Genomic DNA, 17,543 nt, shown 5'->3' with positions numbered 1-17,543 from the left:
CAGAAGTATAGAAAAAAATGGTATCACTAAGAATGTCACTTTGTCCTGCAAAGAATATGGCCCCCCAAATTAAATTTTTTTCCGTGTGCGTCCCATATACCCAGCCGAGTTTGAGACCCCTGCTCTATACTGACATTCCATAAGAGCGTGCAGTGCGCTGACTCAGACACCAGATGGCGCTGTGCGCAGTCCCAGACTCCAGGCGGCGCTATGTGCACTAAGTAACCCTATACACCAGATGGCGCTGTGGGCGCTGAGAGCGTCTCTATGGTCATGGCCATTAGCACCAGTGATTAGTGCAGGAGGAGGGAGCGGCAGGGTGGAGCAGTAACGGGAAGGAAAACACAGGAGGAAGAGACCTGAGGGAAAGCTGAGTATTATCACCCGGAGGTCACGTTGTCCCCCTGCTGCTCACAGCAAGGTGCAGTATGCATGCTATAGACACGTGTGGGCATAGTGGTTGTCTGGGGGCCCCTGGGTGCGGCCATTATCAGTACACCCCTTCCTTCATCTGTATCCCTCTCCCTGATGTGATCACTTTCCTCCCAGTTGCACCATCTCTTCTTGTTGTCAGTGAGTAGAAACCTTCCTGTTTACATCCCATCTGGATCCTCCCTGCTGCAGCCAATCACTGGCTTCATGACATAAAACTGCTGAGGCCAGTGATTGGCTGCAGCGGTCACCACAGAGAAGTAAACAAAGACCGACGGGGACCACCGACGTGTCAGTGCTGGAGGGGTGGGGGCTCGCTTTATATTGCAGAAGGTTTTTAACAAATCTGGACAACCCCTTTAAATTGAATGACATATATTGGTGCTATACTGCACACAACCTGTGCATGCAGGTGGCGCTGTTTATGACTCGCGCTGCCCCGTTTTTTGTTTTTTTTTTGTCCTATACTATGCAAGACTAAAGACTGATAGATTGGGTTAGCACCGCCCAGACACAGGCCATCCGGAGATGCTGGGAGTTGTAGTTTTCCAGCTGTGGTCTTTTTGCGGTGGCCGCTCCTCTTCATTGATAATCGGTGGCAGCGGTGATTGAGGACACAGCAGAGGTGTTGGCTGCAGCTCAGTAATGCAGGATCCGGCTGCCAGCTCTGCAGTCCCAGTAATGTAATCAGCCGGCAGACACGGAGGGGCATCTGGCCGCCAGGGAGAACGTCCTGCTCTGGATTTGCTCATCGCTTCCTGCAGTTGATTTCATGATCGTGTAATTACATCGCTTTCCTGAATAGCGGAAAATAAATGTTTTTTCTTCGGGGTCTCACATGGCACAGCTGAGCCGCGGTGGGATATTCACTGCTTGTTGGCAGTTTCTAGTACATGGTTCCTGGTGGTTCTTATTACTTGGTCCCTGGGGGTCCAGTGTTTAATTCTGGGAAGCGAATGCTGTCACTTTGGGACAGGAGACTGGTGAACGGGCTGGTGCCCGCTGTTGCATAATTTGAAGGCAGACCTGTTGTTTTAGGGGGTCCGAGATCATAACAGCTGACTGAAGAATGACCTACCATGATGGGTAAATTAATAATAACTGGTCCCTGATTGTCTAGCGCTTTTCACTCTACGGTCCGTGGTGGGCCGGCGGCTTCTAGCACATGGACTCTGGTGGGCCGGCGGCTTCTAGCACATGGACTCTGGTGGGCCGGCGGCTTCTAGCACATGGACCCTGGTGGGCCGGTGGCTTCTAGCACATGGACCCTGGTGGGCCGGCGGCTTCTAGCACATGGACCCTGGTGGGCCGGCGGCTTCTAGCACATGGACCCTGCTGGGCCGGCGGCTTCTACTGGTGCTTGGTCCCTGGTGGTCCAGTGGTGAATTCTGGAATCTGATGCTGTAACTTCAGATCATTAGACTTGTGACTCGACTGGGAATTGCTGCTATACCACAGGTGAAACATTGCGGCGGTACAATGCTTGTGTTAATGGGATCCATGTAATACTACATTCCCCCTGCAGTGGCTGCTGCAGGCATTGTGAGCAGCCTCACGGAGACTCCCCACTGATCGTGTGATCAATGTTGGAGGTGTTTGTGTGGAGCAATGGTCTGCACTGCTGCTCTTCCCATGCAGCCGCTGTGCCGGGCAGTAATGCTCTCACATGACTCATCCAGACGCCAGCGGTTGTGTAATCTGCAGTCACATGCAGGGCTGTGGAGTCTGTAAGCCAAACCTCCGACTGCACGACTCCCTCCTACACGGCTTAAGTGATACATTTACTGTAGCACAGATTCGTCTCAGCTAAAAGTCCTAGACCCTTAGATCAGGAATAGGACAGACATTTATAGGACATTAAAAACGAAAAACTAGAGAAACTCGAGTATGCGGCAAAATTCGAAAAAACTTTATTAAATATTGAGAAAATCACATCTAAAATGGTGTAGATTACAAATATATGTAGATTGCGGAACATATCACAGGGTAAAAGGTACAAAAAGCAACCACAGTCATACTGCAACGAAGGGGAACACATAGACCAATAGTACAAAGTAATTCAGAATGAAATCCAAAAAATAAGTCATTAATAAAAGTGTTCCCCTAGGGTGCAGGCACGACCGGGTTAAAAGAGTGATACACCTAGATCGGGAGCAAGAAATCCATGGCTCAAAAATTCATAAAGGGTCTGGATACCAAAGATATACATGTAATCAACCCAAGGGTATACAACATTGCAAGCTATCCAGCATATACAATCATTATAAATAGAGGTAGCTCACCAATAACAGTGCCAGAAGGAGAGGGCAGGAGGGTGAATTGACAAGGCAGGAGAGAACAGGTGTAAAGCCCGCAAGCCTCGACGCGTGTTTCGCGTGGATCGCTTTCTCAAGAGGCGTCGCTGGTCCAAAGACCGGCATCTTTTTAAATAGCGCGCTAAAATGGTCACGTGTGATGTCACGTGACCGGAAGAAGATGGCCGCCGGCCGGAAGGCATGTCTGGCGCATGCGACAGGACCGCTCACACAATCCCGCCCCCCCGCAACGCCCATCAAGGCAGACGCAACGCCCCAGAAGCGCCACAAGGACCACATCCGGAGCGTCGCCAGTGCCATGGAGACAGACGCGCGGGACCGCGGGAGGGTAAGTAGCCCGGCGCATGCGCGCCGCCCACCTCAGAGTGTCACATCCTGCATCCACCGTAATCATAGTTATATATCCCACATAAACCATCATCTTACAATATCATATCTGCCGTCAGAACGAATCCTCATCAAGGTCAGAGATGTATAGCAGAGTTCGTACAATAGGATATGACGATGTTAAGAGTTCAATTCCACGGCGGAGCACAGGCAGCCGAGTGGGCCAAATCCGTCAGGGCCCGTCGGTCATCTTTCTTGATACGGTTAGGGAATATTTGTTCATGGAATAAAGCTGTATAGTAGCCGGAATGAGGACCAATGATATTTGTAAACACTAGATAAAAAATATATATATCAAAAATAAGATAATTAAAATCAAAAACAATAAAATCAAACAAAATTAAAGTGGGCACACCATATCTATTAAATCCGCCATAAATTAAATAGCAGGAACTACAGGAGAGCATAAGGTAAAGGCCAAGAAAGGGCACTAAAATCAAGTACAACCTGAGGATTAGCAGATAGCAGATATACCTTAGTCAGGGTTATCTATAGTTCAAAAGAGCCATCAGCCAAATCCAAAGGAGAAAAAAGGGGGGATCATAACGCTTGTGAGACGCAGAACACGTTATCTGCATCATAAGAATGATGAAAAGCCTAAATTTTCATTCAGACCCCGCGGTGCCAGGGTATCAAGGGTAATTATCCATCTCGCCTCCTTTTGTGCTAGGAGGCGTTTGGCATTCCCACCCCGGGAGCCGAGACACACTTTATCAATCCCCCGCACCTTCAGTGAACGAGAGTCACAGTTGTGAACATCTCTAAAGTGTCGGGGTAGCGTCTTCAGCTCTCGGGGATCTGTGACTGTCCGCGCTGCCCCAATGTCCCGTACGAGCTCCCGAACCCTGACTCGAAGCTCCCTAGAAGTTAGACCAACATAAATCAAATTGCACCCACACGTGGCAAAATAAACCACATGTGTGGTACTGCAAGAGATAAAGTGGCGAATATCAAATTGACGGGAGCCATCAGAGTTGGGGAACGACGTACACCGAAGGACATTGGTACAGGCGACACAATGGCCACATGGGAATGAACCTACCCACCTCGAGTCAGGGTTCGGGAGCTCGTACGGGACATTGGGGCAGCGCGGACAGTCACAGATCCCCGATTACCCTGTGATATGTTCCGCAATCTACATATATTTGTAATCTACACCATTTTAGATGTGATTTTCTCAATATTTAATAAAGTTTTTTTGAATTTTGCCGCATACTCGAGTTTCTCTAGTTTTTCGTATCTATTTTCGAGTTGGCTATTTATCATGGGTATATAGGATAAGTTGTTTTTTCCTCTATACCGGATACCCATGATACTATTTATGTTGGTCGATCTGTTTATAAATATTTATAGGACATTTCATAACTTTCCCAAATTCCTATGAGAAAAATATTCCCCACAAACTGCATTGAACTACTGTACCCAATTTATTGTATATTTTAGGAGTCGGTCCATTTTATACCGACTCCACCAAAATGGACACCGACTCCGCAGCCCTGGTCACTCGGAGTCCGGTCGTCGTATGATGACCACAAACAGGAAGGACCAGGAGACGGAGCTGTGACCGAGAGATCGCCGGCAGAAATCTCACAGCAAGGACCCTGCTGCTTCGGGAGAGCCCACTACCCCGATACATGTATTGGCAGGATCATGATGGAGTGGTCTTCTAATATCATCGCTGGTGGTTACCAACCACCTCTGCAGTCTATCAGCGGTGGACGGTCTTGTAGGCAAGGAGCGCAGCGCTTACTAGCTGTTTAGGCTGCAAGTGCTGCTCAGAAACTGAGATCACTGGATCCGGCCTGATTCACCTGTGCTCCTCCAATATGGCAGAGACAAAGCTGCCTCTGTAGCACCAGGATGCGTGCACGCTCAGCCATGCCGCCTGTCCAGTATGTGAGTCATCAGGCACCGCGCCCGCTTACAGCAGGAAGCCCAGAGGCAGAAGAGCTGACAGAACGCTCGTCAGGCCGACCGCACTTAGATGTGCACAGAACGATCAGTAATGGGTCATTGCTCTAGGGAGCACACGTTGCTTACACAAGAAGTGCTGCCGAGAACGATTATTTTTAAACATGCTTAACCCCTTCACAACCTTGCAATTTTCCATTTTTGCTCTTTCGTTTTTTTTCTCCCCTTCTTCTAAGAGCCAGAACTTTTTTATTTTTCCGTCTATATTTCCATGTGAGGGCTTGTTTTTTGCAGGACTAGTTGTATTTTTGAACCACACCATTGGTTTTACTATATCATGTACTGGAAAACGGGGGAAAAAAAAATTCCAGGTGCGTTGAAATTGCAAAAAAAGTGCAATTCCACAATTTTCTTTTTTTATTTACCACGTTCACTATATGGTAAAACTGACCTGTCAGTACGAGTTTGCAGATACCAAACACATATGTTTTTTGTTTTTTTTTTATTATTGAATTGGTGAAAAAAAAAATTGGAAATTTGTAAGAAAAAAAAAATAGCTTGTGTCGCCGTTTTCCGAGACCCGTAACGTTCTAATTTTTCAGGGGCCGGGTGAGGGCTTATTTTTTTGCGCCCTGAGCTGACGTTTTTATTGATACCATTTTGGGGTAGATACGATGCTTTGATCGCCTGCTATTGCAATTTTGCAGCAGACAAAAAGACATTCTGCCGTTTTGATTATTTTTCTCATAGCACAGTTTACCGATCGGATTAATTTATTTAATATTTTTATAGATAGGACATTTCTGAACGCAGCAATACCAAATATGTCTAAAAAAAATATATATATATATATATATAATATTTATTTATTTTTAATGGGGCTAAAGGTGGGTGATTTCAATTTTTTGTGTTTTTGTTTTTCTTTCTTCATATTTTTAAAACTTTTTTTTTTCTCACTTTTTACTGTGCTTAATAGTCCCCTCAGGGGATTTAGAGCTGCCATTGTCTGATCGCTTGTGCTATACGTAGCAGGGCTTCAGCACTGCTATATGTAGCAGAAAACACGGTCTCCTATGAACGCCGGCCACGAGTTCACAAGAGGATCGTAATGACAGGCACGGGGGTCTTCAGCAGATCCCCAGCTGTAAAGCCAACCCATTGGCTCCCCACTGGGTGCCTACAGGTGGGATGAATAACGCGCTTCCGGCCGGCGCATGTTAAATCACGCTGTCAGTGATTATTGGATAACAAACGTCCGTGGGAATAATCCCCGATAATTGCGCCGTATGAAAACAACCTAATGTGAGACATAAAGGCTTTATGTACAAGAAATTTCTGACATCGCTTCTCGCCACCGTTCATTGTTTTTTCCTTTTTTTTTTTTTTCCACGTTTAGATGGTGTTTTATACCTGCGGACCGAACGAAGCCATGGTGGTGTCAGGTAAGGTCGCCTCTCTTCCCAAACTCTCCCTTTTCGTATAATGACTGTTTCTCAATGTATATTCTGTATCAAGATCTCCGGTTGCTGTGACGGAATAGAAACCTTCATCGTTTACTTGCGGTGGATGTAAATCAGTGTACAGAATAAATGTGGTAAAAGTAAGGAAGCCACAGAAACACCCCGGCACATGCGATCATCTGTGGGGCCACAATAGGGACAGGGGACCCCCCGTCTCCCCTATATATTAGACTGTAAAAGTAGAGAAACCGCAAACTCCATTCTTTAGCCTCTGTGTTGCACTGCCTACTGCTGCTTGCAAAATGAATTAACTGAGAATCCATCAGTGAGCTCATACTGCCAGGCTAAAGGGAGCAGATCTAACTCTCCTGTCTTTTCCTGAGCTCCTCTCAGCTGATTTATGACCACAGACCACATCAAAGTTGAATGTGTGGGGAAACAAGGAGCCTGTAAAAGCCAAGCAGTGCAAAATTATTAATGAAATCCAATTGCAAACAAAGATTTTTATCCCCCAAACTAACTGCATTTAAGTTAAAAATAAATAAATGTCCCCAAAGTTGGAGAACTTCTTTGTTGGTCTTTGGGATCCCAAAGGTCCTGAAAATGAAGAGCTGCAGTATTTGGGTTTGTTTTTCTCTGGCACTGACCGTCCACCCATCTGTGCAGGGACCTTGAGCCAGCCTCCTTTACTTGAATGGAGCTTGTGAAGGGGCTCAGTCATGCGGCCCCCTAAGGATCTGTGTAATTCCCAGTCATGTATATAGGGCTCTCTCCTCTTGTGTATTGCAGGCTTCTGCCGCAGCCCTCCGGTGATGATTGCCGGTGGACGGGTCTTCGTCTTGCCCTGTGTGCAGCAGATTCAGAGGTAATATACAGTGGACCTGGATATATATATATATAATTAGTACAGACCAAAAGTTTGGACACACCTTCTCATTTAAAGATTTTTCTGTATTTTCATGACTATGAAAATTGTACATTCACACTGAAGGCATCAAAACTATGAATTAACACATGTGGAATTATATATTTAACAATATTTTTCTGATAATAAGTGATGTTACATGTGTTTAAGCTGATCTGGAAGGGTCTCCTTTGATTAGTTTTCAAGGTACCTGCTTTTTACTTGTTTTTTATTATTATGTTCTTAAATTGATGAACTAAAAATAATGATTTTATTGGATTTGTGGTATATCTTCCTTTAAAACCAAGTTTATATAACTGTGGTTTGTGTGTAATACATACGTGTATATTATAATATATATATTAAAGATCAGACCGTCCATTCACTTAGTAATTGTCCGCAGGATCTCTCTGAATACACTGACCCTGAACGTGAAGAGCGAGAAGGTCTATACGCGGCACGGAGTCCCCATCTCTGTCACCGGCATTGCTCAGGTAAGACAGGGTCGGAGCTGCTGCCATGTGCAGGGGATCGGCATTAATCCGATGGGTGGCGGGGGGGGTCTCACATTTCCGTTCATCACACCCACAGGTGAAGATCCAGGGGCAGAATAAGGAGATGCTTGCAGCCGCCTGTCAGATGTTCCTGGGTAAAACTGAGAATGAAGTGGCTCATATCGCCCTTGAGACTTTGGAGGGTCACCAGCGCGCTATCATGGCACACATGACCGTGGAGGTAGGTGACGGTATAGGATCGTATCATTGATGTCACGTTTGCATTACTTCCCAAAGTGGCTAGTAGTTGTCCAGCAGCTTATAGCCCAGAGTTATTTTTTTTAGGTCCTGAATTCTGTACCAGCTGATTATAGAGCTCTAAATCCCATCCCACCTTATCCCTAACCTTACCACTATCTTCATCCCAACCCTAACCCACCTCTTCAACCTGTCACTAACAACCGGTGTCTTCCCCTCATGTTTCAAACATGCCGCAATCACACCCATCCTCAAAAAGCCCTCCCTCGACCCATCCTCTCTGACTAGCTATCGCCCCATATCACTTCTCCCCTTTGCCTCAAAACTACTAGAACAACATGTCCACCTTGAGCTGTCCTCCCACCTCTCCTCCTGCTCCCTCTTTGACTGCCTGCAATCTGGCTTCTGACCGCATCACTCGACTGAAACTGCCCTGACCAAAGTCACCAACGACCTACTGAACGCCAAATCCAAGCGACACTACTCCTCCTTCTGAACCTGTCATCTGCCTTTGACACAGTGGACCATTCCCTCTTGCTACAGACTCTCATCTCTCGGCATCACAGACTTGGCCCTATCTTGGATCTCCTCATACCTAACAGACAGGACATTCAGTGTCTCCCACTCACGCACCACCTCCTCATCTTGCCCCCTATCTGTCGGTGTCCCCCAAGGTTCAGCTCTAGGACCCCTGCTCTTCTCCATCTACACCTTAGGCCTGGGACAGCTCATAGAGTCTCATGGCTTTCAGTATCACCTCTATGCTGATGACACACAGATCTACCTCTCTGGACCCGATATCTCCTCCCTACTAACCAGAATCCCACAATGTCTGTCTGCTATTTCATCTTTCTTCTCTGCTAGATTTCTAAAACTCAACATGGACAAAACAGAGTTCATCATCTTTCCACCCTCTCATTCATATCCCCCATCTGACCTATCCATCATAGTCAATGGCTGCTCACTCTCCCCAGTCCCACAAGCTCGCTGCCTCGGGGTAACCATGGACTCTGATCTCTCCTTCACACCACATATCCAAGCCCTTTCCACTTCCTGCCGACTCCAACTCAGAAATATCTCCCGGATCTGCACATTCCTCAACCATGAATCTGCAAAAACACTAGTGCACGTCCTCATCATCTCCCGCCTCGACTACTGCAACCTCCTGCTCTGTGGCCTCCCTTCCAACACTCTCGCACCCCTCCAATCTATCCTAAACTCTGCTGCCCCATTAATCCACCTGTCCCTCCGCTATTCCCCAACCTCCCCCCTCTTGTCAATCCCTTCACTGGCTCCTCATTACCCAGAGACTCCAGTTCAAAACCCTAACCATGGCATACAAAGCCATCCACAACCTATCTCCTCCATTCATCTGTGACCTAGTCTCCCGGTACTTACCTGCACGCAACCTCCGATCCTCACAAGATCTCCTTCTCTACTCCCCTCTTATCTCCTCTTCCCACAATCGCATACAAGATTTCTCCTGTGCGTCCCCCCTACTCTTCAACTCTCTACCCCAACACATCAGACTCTTGCCTACCATGGAAGCCTTCAAAAGAAACCTGAAGACCCAGCTCTTCTGACAAGCCTACAACCTGCAGTAACCACCGCTCCACCATACCGCTGCACGACCACCTCTACCCTCACCTACTGTATCCTCACCCATCCCTTGTAGACTGTGAGCCCTCGCGGGCAGGGTCCTCGCTCCTCCTGTACCAGTCGCTGACTCGTTTTGTTAAGATTACTGTAATTGTTTTTGCTATGTATATCCCCATCACATGTAAAGCGCCATGGAATAAATGGCGCTATAATAATAATAATAATAAATCCTCTGCATAGATGGAGTTAAATGGTAAAATTCTATCTGCCTGTAGCCACCACTAGGGGGAGCTTACTGCATGGAGTTCAATGAACTACACATAAGCAGCGAGCTCCCCCTAGTGGTGGCTGCACTAGAATTGCAGATCGAATTTTATCATTTAACCGAGGATTTGGCGCTATGTATAAAAAAAATAAAATGCAGCTCAGCTACGATCAACACGTTGACATAATCCCCTTTTATTATTATCAGGAGATCTACAAGGACAGGCAGAAGTTTTCCGAGCAGGTTTTCAAAGTGGCTTCTTCCGACCTGGTGAACATGGGGATCAGCGTTGTCAGCTACACCCTGAAGGACATTCACGATGATCAGGTAAATATAGGGGGTAAGGGGAGATGGTGAGATACGAGGGTGCTATACTGAACCGGGTCGCCCCTGTCTCCTGTAGGATTACCTGCACTCTCTGGGTAAAGCCAGGACGGCTCAGGTGCAGAAGGATGCGAGAATCGGGGAAGCGGTGGCCAAAAGAGATGCAGGAATAAAGGTATTGTGAGGCAGAGAAGGAAAAGAAATCATTGTCATAACAATATACTGATTGTAGGGTTGTCGTGGTAAGTGTGAACACTGCCTGAAAGTAAATATCCTGTGTTTTCTTTTTAATTTTATGCTGATTTCATAACACATCCGTGTATGGTGATCAGAGATGTGTTAAACTTTGCAAATAGACAGTAACATTATCTTATTCACCACCAGGGGGAGCAATGGGAGCTTATAGTATGCCGTAGGCTCCCTCTACTGGTGGCTGCAGGAAGCTACAATGTCATCATGTCTGCACAGAGGAATTGTTGCTTTAGCCTTTTCACTTTCTCGGTCAGATTTCAGACAGAAAGCGATATGGTGGTTAAAGGTGGGCAATCGCTAAATTGTTGTCGTGCTGCCCCACATTACAGGAAGCCGAGGCTCAACAGGCGAAGGTGTCGGCTCAGTACGTCAACGAAATAGAGATGGCGAAAGCGCAGCGAGATTTTGAGCTGAAAAAAGCCACGTACGACCTGGAAGTGAACAGCAGGAAAGCAGAGAGCGACCTGGCCTATCAACTACAGGTACGACCATAAGGACTTGTTCACGTGGTGTTTTTGATGCTTTTTTTTTTTTTTTTTCTTCCATGTGTGAAACAAATAAAAATACAGTGTAACGGGATTATGAATGAGGTTCCTAAAATTTTAGTGGTTTGCGGTTTTTATGCATCAAAAATGTTAAGTGTGAACACACCATAACCGCGCCCATCTGCTTCACGCATCTGAGACTCCGTCGCTCGTTTCATCACAGGTCGCCAAAACAAAGCAGAAGATCGAAGAGCAGAAGGTTCAGGTGCAGGTGGTGGAAAGGGCTCAGCAGATCCAACTGCAAGATCAAGAAATCATCCGGAAGGAGAAGGAGCTAGAGGCCAAAGTCAAGAAGCCGGCGGAGGCTGAGCGCTATCGACTGGAAAAAATCGCCGAGGCCGAGAGGTGGGCTGTGTTCACACTGGTCTCCTGATCGGCGCTGTCCCGTTACCTCCTCACAACTTATATTATTGACTTTCAGGATGAAGCTCATTACTGAAGCTGAGGCCGAAGCAGAGTCCATCAGGGTCAGTCCCATCCTGCGTGGATAATACCAGAATAAAGTAGAGGCCGATCGGACTCTTCACATCGTTCCTTTCTCTCCTCATCACCGCAGGTAAAGGGGGAGGCTCAGGCCTATGCCGTGGAGGTCCGAGCTCGAGCCGATGCTGAGCAGATGGCCAAGAAAGCAGAAGCCTTCCAGCAATATCAGGAGGCCGCCATAGTGGACATGCTGCTGGAGAAGCTGCCGGAGGTAAAACGTCCCAGACCCTCTAGTATATAATGTCTCCCGCCCAGAGCAGCGCTCATGTGGATGACGAGAAGTCTCGTATTATGATCATCACCTCAGTTCTGCATAATACTGATGTCCATACTGTCCTCGTATTCTGTAAAGCCAAGAAACCACATTAACCCATTCCCGGCATGTGATATACTCTGCTGGTGTATGGAGCTGAGCCCACATCATACACCAATGTTAGTCACCAGCGACTGCTTGCAGGGTGCTGATGGTGTTGTCATGGCAGGTAGGGGTCAGGGTCCTAGCTGGCGGGCACTTATCCCTTCTGACCAGTAAGGAGGAGAACCCCTATAATCAGGTGATGTTGCTGGGACTGAACACCGCTGCCGGCAGCCCCCAGGGGGTCTTGAGCCCTGAACTGGATCGGCCGCGTGTTCCCTGCCGCCTGACACCTCACAGGCCCACCTGTGCTTCACCCTTACGTTACTCTCGCATTTTCCTTTCCAGGTCGTGGAGGAGATCAGTAAGCCTTTAACCGAGGTGAAGAAGATTAAGATGGTGTCCAGCGGTGGAAGTGAGGTCGGAGCGGCCAAAATCACAGGAGAAGTGCTGGATATCCTCAGCCGCCTTCCGGACACGGTGGAGAAGCTGACGGGCATCAACATCAGCCAGGTCAGTAGATGTCGGGCTGGTACTCTGTCCACTTCTCAAAGTGTGAGGTTCACACTACAGTTATCCGCAGGGATCAGACCAGGGTAACGTCTCGTGAAGAGGATTCTTTACACATTTGTATAGTGGCAGCCAGCGCCCCCAAATGTGTGTGATCATATCCGCAGGATCCATGCAACAGACCAGAAAACCAGACATAAGGGTCTTTTGAGCAATTCCCTTTATGGTATTTTTTTATTATCCAAAATAACTTAAAGGGGAACTCCTTACAGAAGGTCATCGTACTCCCCGGTGGCGCCAACCCAAAGCTAAATCCTGCGTGGAGTCCATAGTGTGCAGGACCGGCAGGATCCGCTGCATCCGGAGTCTGATGTGTTATGTTCTTCACCTGTATTTTTTTTTTTTTTTTTTTTTACCCCTTATGAGAAAAATGTAGTGTGAGGTTTTATAGTCAATCGCAGGGAATTTAAAGGGGTTGTCCAGACTGGTGTAAAAAAAAAAAAAAAGGCGATGGGGTACTCTCCTTTTCAGTATTTTTCCAGCCCGCACTGGTCTCTTCCCATCATTGGCCGCAGAGGTGACCCGTCTCTACCAGTGATTGGTCATTTTATGTACGCTAAGAGGAAGAAGAGACCAGCGGGGACCATGGGAACATCTGAATGTAAAAGTCACTTTTTATGCTATTATGACCAATTTATTAAAAAATAGATTAAAAAATATGACATTCATTTGCTTCTAAGGCCCCAAAATTGATTTACTTATTTTCCTGGAGAAATCACAGGACGCTTCTGATCTCTGTTGCGATGGCTCAAACAGGGTGAATGGAGTTTGGAATCATTGTCCAACATGGATGGATCCGAGGCCACCGGAGCTAGAGATGCTGTTTTTGGTGTGCTATGGGTGGGAGACCCCTATATTAGGACATATATAGAAAGCGGGTGTCACGATCCAACTAAAGGGGATTAGAGTAAAGGGTCTTATTTTTATCTCCCTGTAAGAGTGCCACCCCTGGCTGTCGGCGGCGCCTGGTATTGTAGCTCAGCTCCATTTATGTAACCGCAATCCCTTTGTTTTCTCCTTGACCGTTCTCCTGCGTCTTTTAAAGTAGATCCATCACGGTGCATAATGAATGACGTCTTCACCTATGTCCCTCCATAACTCGAGGGCTTCGGTTCAAAGCGTCCAAAGATTCGCACCTCCAGACGCTGTCACCCATGATAGGCAGGTGACAGACAGCTTAGAGATTTATGCGGATACTGAAGAAAAGGACCAGTATCTTACAAGAAAGTCAGTCTCCTAGATTTCTGGTGGGCCTCCAGGGACGGGGGCATGATCTGGAGGTCCGTATATCTGGACCCTCGGGTCTGTATGGGCGGCCTACGCTCCAGTGTCATGGACGGACGTGCATCTCCATGCAATCACGTTGATACACACCATGCAGCCTGACATGACTTTCTCTTATTGTGCTCTCCTATCACGGGAAGAACCTACAGCAAAGTGGAAAACTGGGCCAGCCACTGCTCTCAGTGTGACCGGTGGCCAGCAGCACCGTGAGTCGTCATTGTGTTATTGTTTACGCCTATTTCGGCTAAATTTCCATTTTGTTTGCTTCCAGCTCCTATAGAGAATAGCTGCAGTCCTCCTGTCTGTGGCCCCATCCAACCCCCTGATTTACTGCTACGAATGGGCCTGAGTTGCATTGTGTTGCATTGTAATAACCCACAAGATGCGCTGGATCAGAACTATTTTTGTTTTTTCCCCGCACCTCTCATGTCTGCAATCCCTTACTGCCCGCTTCAATGTGGATGATCTTGACCCCCTTTGTATTATACTGGACGGCTTGTGCCATTCCCAAAAACGGCAAGTAAAGGACCCTGAGTATATAGATGGATATGTGCACCTATCTTCACACTTATCCATCTGTGCTATTAGCTGGGGTTCTTCACCCTTATCCAAGCAGCTGGCTGCAGAGAGGGCAGCTGTTTCTGGATCTTGGTGGCCATGGGGGTATATTGGCCCCTCTGCTATATAAAAAGCTATCATATGGGTGGGACTATTTTTTTTTGGGGGGGGAGACGCCGTGCAAGGGGGAATAATGAGGAATCGCCAGCCCCTGGGAGTGGTACAATCTGACAATGAAACCATCATGCCCCCTGCTCTAACATAAGCCATTATGCCCCTGCATTGTCTTGATCTCCGCATGCACCTGGGGGTGACCAGAATTTGCACGTTTTATTTCCAACACATCCCTAACGGGAAGGAAAAAGCTGTCATGTCCCATGTAATTCTGCTGCAGACACTGGGGAATGTGAGGGTGGGATCCGCAGAGCTGCACTTCCAGGTGCCATGTCTGAGATTCTAGCACTTGGCGGCTCCGGCACGACTGGAGGGTATCCTCCGCTCATGGACACCCGATCTTCAAGGAACACTCAACTTAAAGTCACAGTAATGGAAGTGTAATAATAATAATAATAATAGTTAATTTTTATAGCGCCAACATATTCCGCAGCACTTTACAAATTTTAGGGGGGACTTATACAGACAATACAGAATAAGCATATCTCATATCGAAAGGAGTGAGGGCCCTGCTCGCGAGCTTACAGTCTATGAGGAAATGGGGGAGACACAAAAGGTAGAAAGTACATATATTGTATAATGCAGCCTTGATATACTATATAGGATAAATAATACATGGACTGGTCACCTGCCAGTATGTGTACAGTCCTGACCGAGGCTATTATGTGCATGGTTGGTTTGAACCCGAAGTTGAAGAAGATTTTAATATGGGGGAAACCTGGGACGGACAGAGTGTGTTTAGGTGATACGCCAGTCTAAAGAAACGTGTTTTTAGGGTTCGCTTGAAACTGTGGGTATTGGGAATTAATCGAACTGTCCTGGGTAGTGCATTCCAGAGAATTGGCGCAGCACGCGAGAAATCTTGGAGACGGGAGTGGGAAGTTCGGATTATGGAGGATTTTAGTTTCAAGTCATTTGCAGAACGCAGGGCACGTGTAGGGTGGTAGACTGAGACGAGGGAGGAGATGTAGGGGGGTACTGAAGCATGGAGTGTACGTCTGAAGTGTTCATGAGCAGCGCAGTCCTGAGTGAAGACAGCCGCTTTATTAGCCTAGATGAGCAGCAATCACTCCGGATTTGAGTGGTCTTATAGGCGTAGACAAGCTGGCATAGGGTCTCTTCCAAACCAGATGGCCACCCTACAAGTCAGCGAGCCTTACCACATGACTCCAGATATTTGGCCAGACCAGAGTCTCCTCCGAAAGGAAGAGATTTCTGACTGTAGAGGGTTGAGTGAGGGGCCATTAAAGGGGTGGTCTATATTGCTCCCCAGCCTCCTTGGTGTAGGAATGATTGACAGTTCACACCAGCAGAATAATCACAGCTCTCCGATACTTCTGTATGAGGCTTTGCGGCACGGCAGCTGGCCAGATCGGGGGCAAACGTTGTGCTGCCGCCATCCCGGACCGCTTCAGAGCAGCGCTCACAAACTCTTCTTGGAAAGTGCTTATAAACACTGCACACGTTTGGCCACCACTGCAGTCTAGACAAGGAGTATTAAAACAGATTGCATATTGAGAACAAATTATTAAAAAAGTAAATTGATGAAGTTGCATTTTGCAATTTTACCCATTTTACTTGAGGGGAGTAACTGTTTAATGCGGGTTAGTGTTCCCTTCATCAAATACGACTCCCGTTCCTTCTCAGTTTAGTGTTCCTTTAAGATCTATCCGTTTGACACATCGGAAAGTAGAATAATTTTGTAATCTCCTCTGTGGCGGATTTCACCGCTGCCACCATCGTTATTTTCCAGCTTTTGCCGCTGCCATCTGACACCATTGATCTTTTTTCTTTTCCAGAGTCTAAAGAGGAAGCCCGGACGCATGTCCTAAGTGCAGACGCTCGACGTGGCCTCCTTCCCGTACTCCTCACGGTGCCTCTGAGATGTATCTATGTGTTCACTACATGTATTATGGCAGAATCTCATCTGATAATTTACGCTGCGCTCCGGATATATTAAAGATTTGTACCCTTGTCTCTTGTTACTTTGTATCGGGGACGGCCATTTCCACTTTTCCTATTGTTACATGTAGCTTGATTTGATTGCTGTGTGTTTTTCATCTTTTTTTAAGATTTGATTTTATTACCACAGGACCTATATGGTCAGTATACGGAACGTCACGCCGCTATTAAACTTATGCAAAATTGCTCCTGATCCCATTACTGTCTGGATCCAGAAAAGCCGCGGCCCTTGTTCTCCGTGCCAGTAACTATCATGTCCGAGCTCAGCGACTGCCTTGTACCTGATGTCTAAGCATCGCATCGAATGTTACGCCATTTTGCCCCCAGCAGGGGGCAGTAAGCAGGATCTGTCTGCCATGCCAAAGCTAGAATTGGAAGAACTGTAGATTTTTATTTTGACCTACTTATATATGTAATCTCCTGCTTTAAGGCCTCGTCACAACTAAAGTAATGGCGTAACTGTGCTGAACATCTGCAAAAAAGGTTAGAGATAATCCTTAAAGGGCCCTGCCCTAGATAGAAATACCGTGGTCTCCAGAATGTGCTGCCTGATCCACAATCCCCCCATGTGCCCTCCTGGCTCCAGAATGGCTGCTCCTCACCCTGCTTGTGCCCGTCCCGAGATGCTTGTGAAGGATTCTTAGATTATAGTGATTGTCCACGGACACATGTGAACCCTTTTAACTGTGAAGTTTGTGCCTGTGGATGAAAAATGCCTTATATCTATACGTTTATTGTTGTGACAGCCGAATAAACATTGTATAATCTTACAGATCCTGTCCTTTATATTATATAGGCGGGGGCGCGCGACATAAAAAAAAGATTTGGTTCCGAAAAATTTTTTTGTGATTGCGAATCATTGGATTAATGTATTATTACTGATTATATAACTCCAGCATATACTGCGACACTGTTACAGAGAATGCATCACTCCCTGTGCAGCGTCCATTGTCCTGTCCTCACACAATAGGGCCATATTATAATAATAATTTTTATTTTTATAGCGCCAGC

At 46.8% G+C, this 17,543-nt stretch overlaps 1 protein-coding gene across 2 annotated transcripts; it reads left to right on the top strand.

The window, feature by feature from the left end:
* Window positions 1-252: 252 nt before the first annotated feature.
* On the top strand, window positions 253-17,302 carry FLOT1 (flotillin 1). Of its 2 annotated transcripts, XM_073641768.1 has the most exons (14): window positions 253-421; window positions 6,442-6,487; window positions 7,295-7,370; window positions 7,813-7,903; window positions 8,001-8,144; window positions 10,233-10,352; window positions 10,429-10,524; window positions 10,931-11,083; window positions 11,310-11,491; window positions 11,568-11,613; window positions 11,703-11,840; window positions 12,333-12,497; window positions 13,979-14,044; window positions 16,370-17,302. In XM_073641768.1, the coding sequence occupies exons 2-13, from the start codon at window positions 6,442-6,444 to the stop codon at window positions 14,024-14,026; spliced, it is 1,305 nt and encodes a 434-aa protein (XP_073497869.1). In that variant the 5' UTR covers window positions 253-421; the 3' UTR covers window positions 14,027-14,044; window positions 16,370-17,302. The 2 variants fall into 2 exon arrangements, with proteins under 2 accessions (XP_073497869.1, XP_073497870.1); XM_073641769.1 differs by lacking the exon at window positions 13,979-14,044.
* Window positions 17,303-17,543: the final 241 nt, after the last annotated feature.

This window comes from Phyllobates terribilis, unplaced genomic scaffold (assembly GCF_046119375.1).
Source record: "Phyllobates terribilis strain yellow unplaced genomic scaffold, ASM4611937v1 Scaffold_7__3_contigs__length_470593459, whole genome shotgun sequence".
Lineage (NCBI taxonomy): Eukaryota > Metazoa > Chordata > Amphibia > Anura > Dendrobatidae > Phyllobates > Phyllobates terribilis.
Note: the sequence above shows the minus strand (reverse complement) of the source record. Positions and strands in the feature narration are given on the sequence as shown.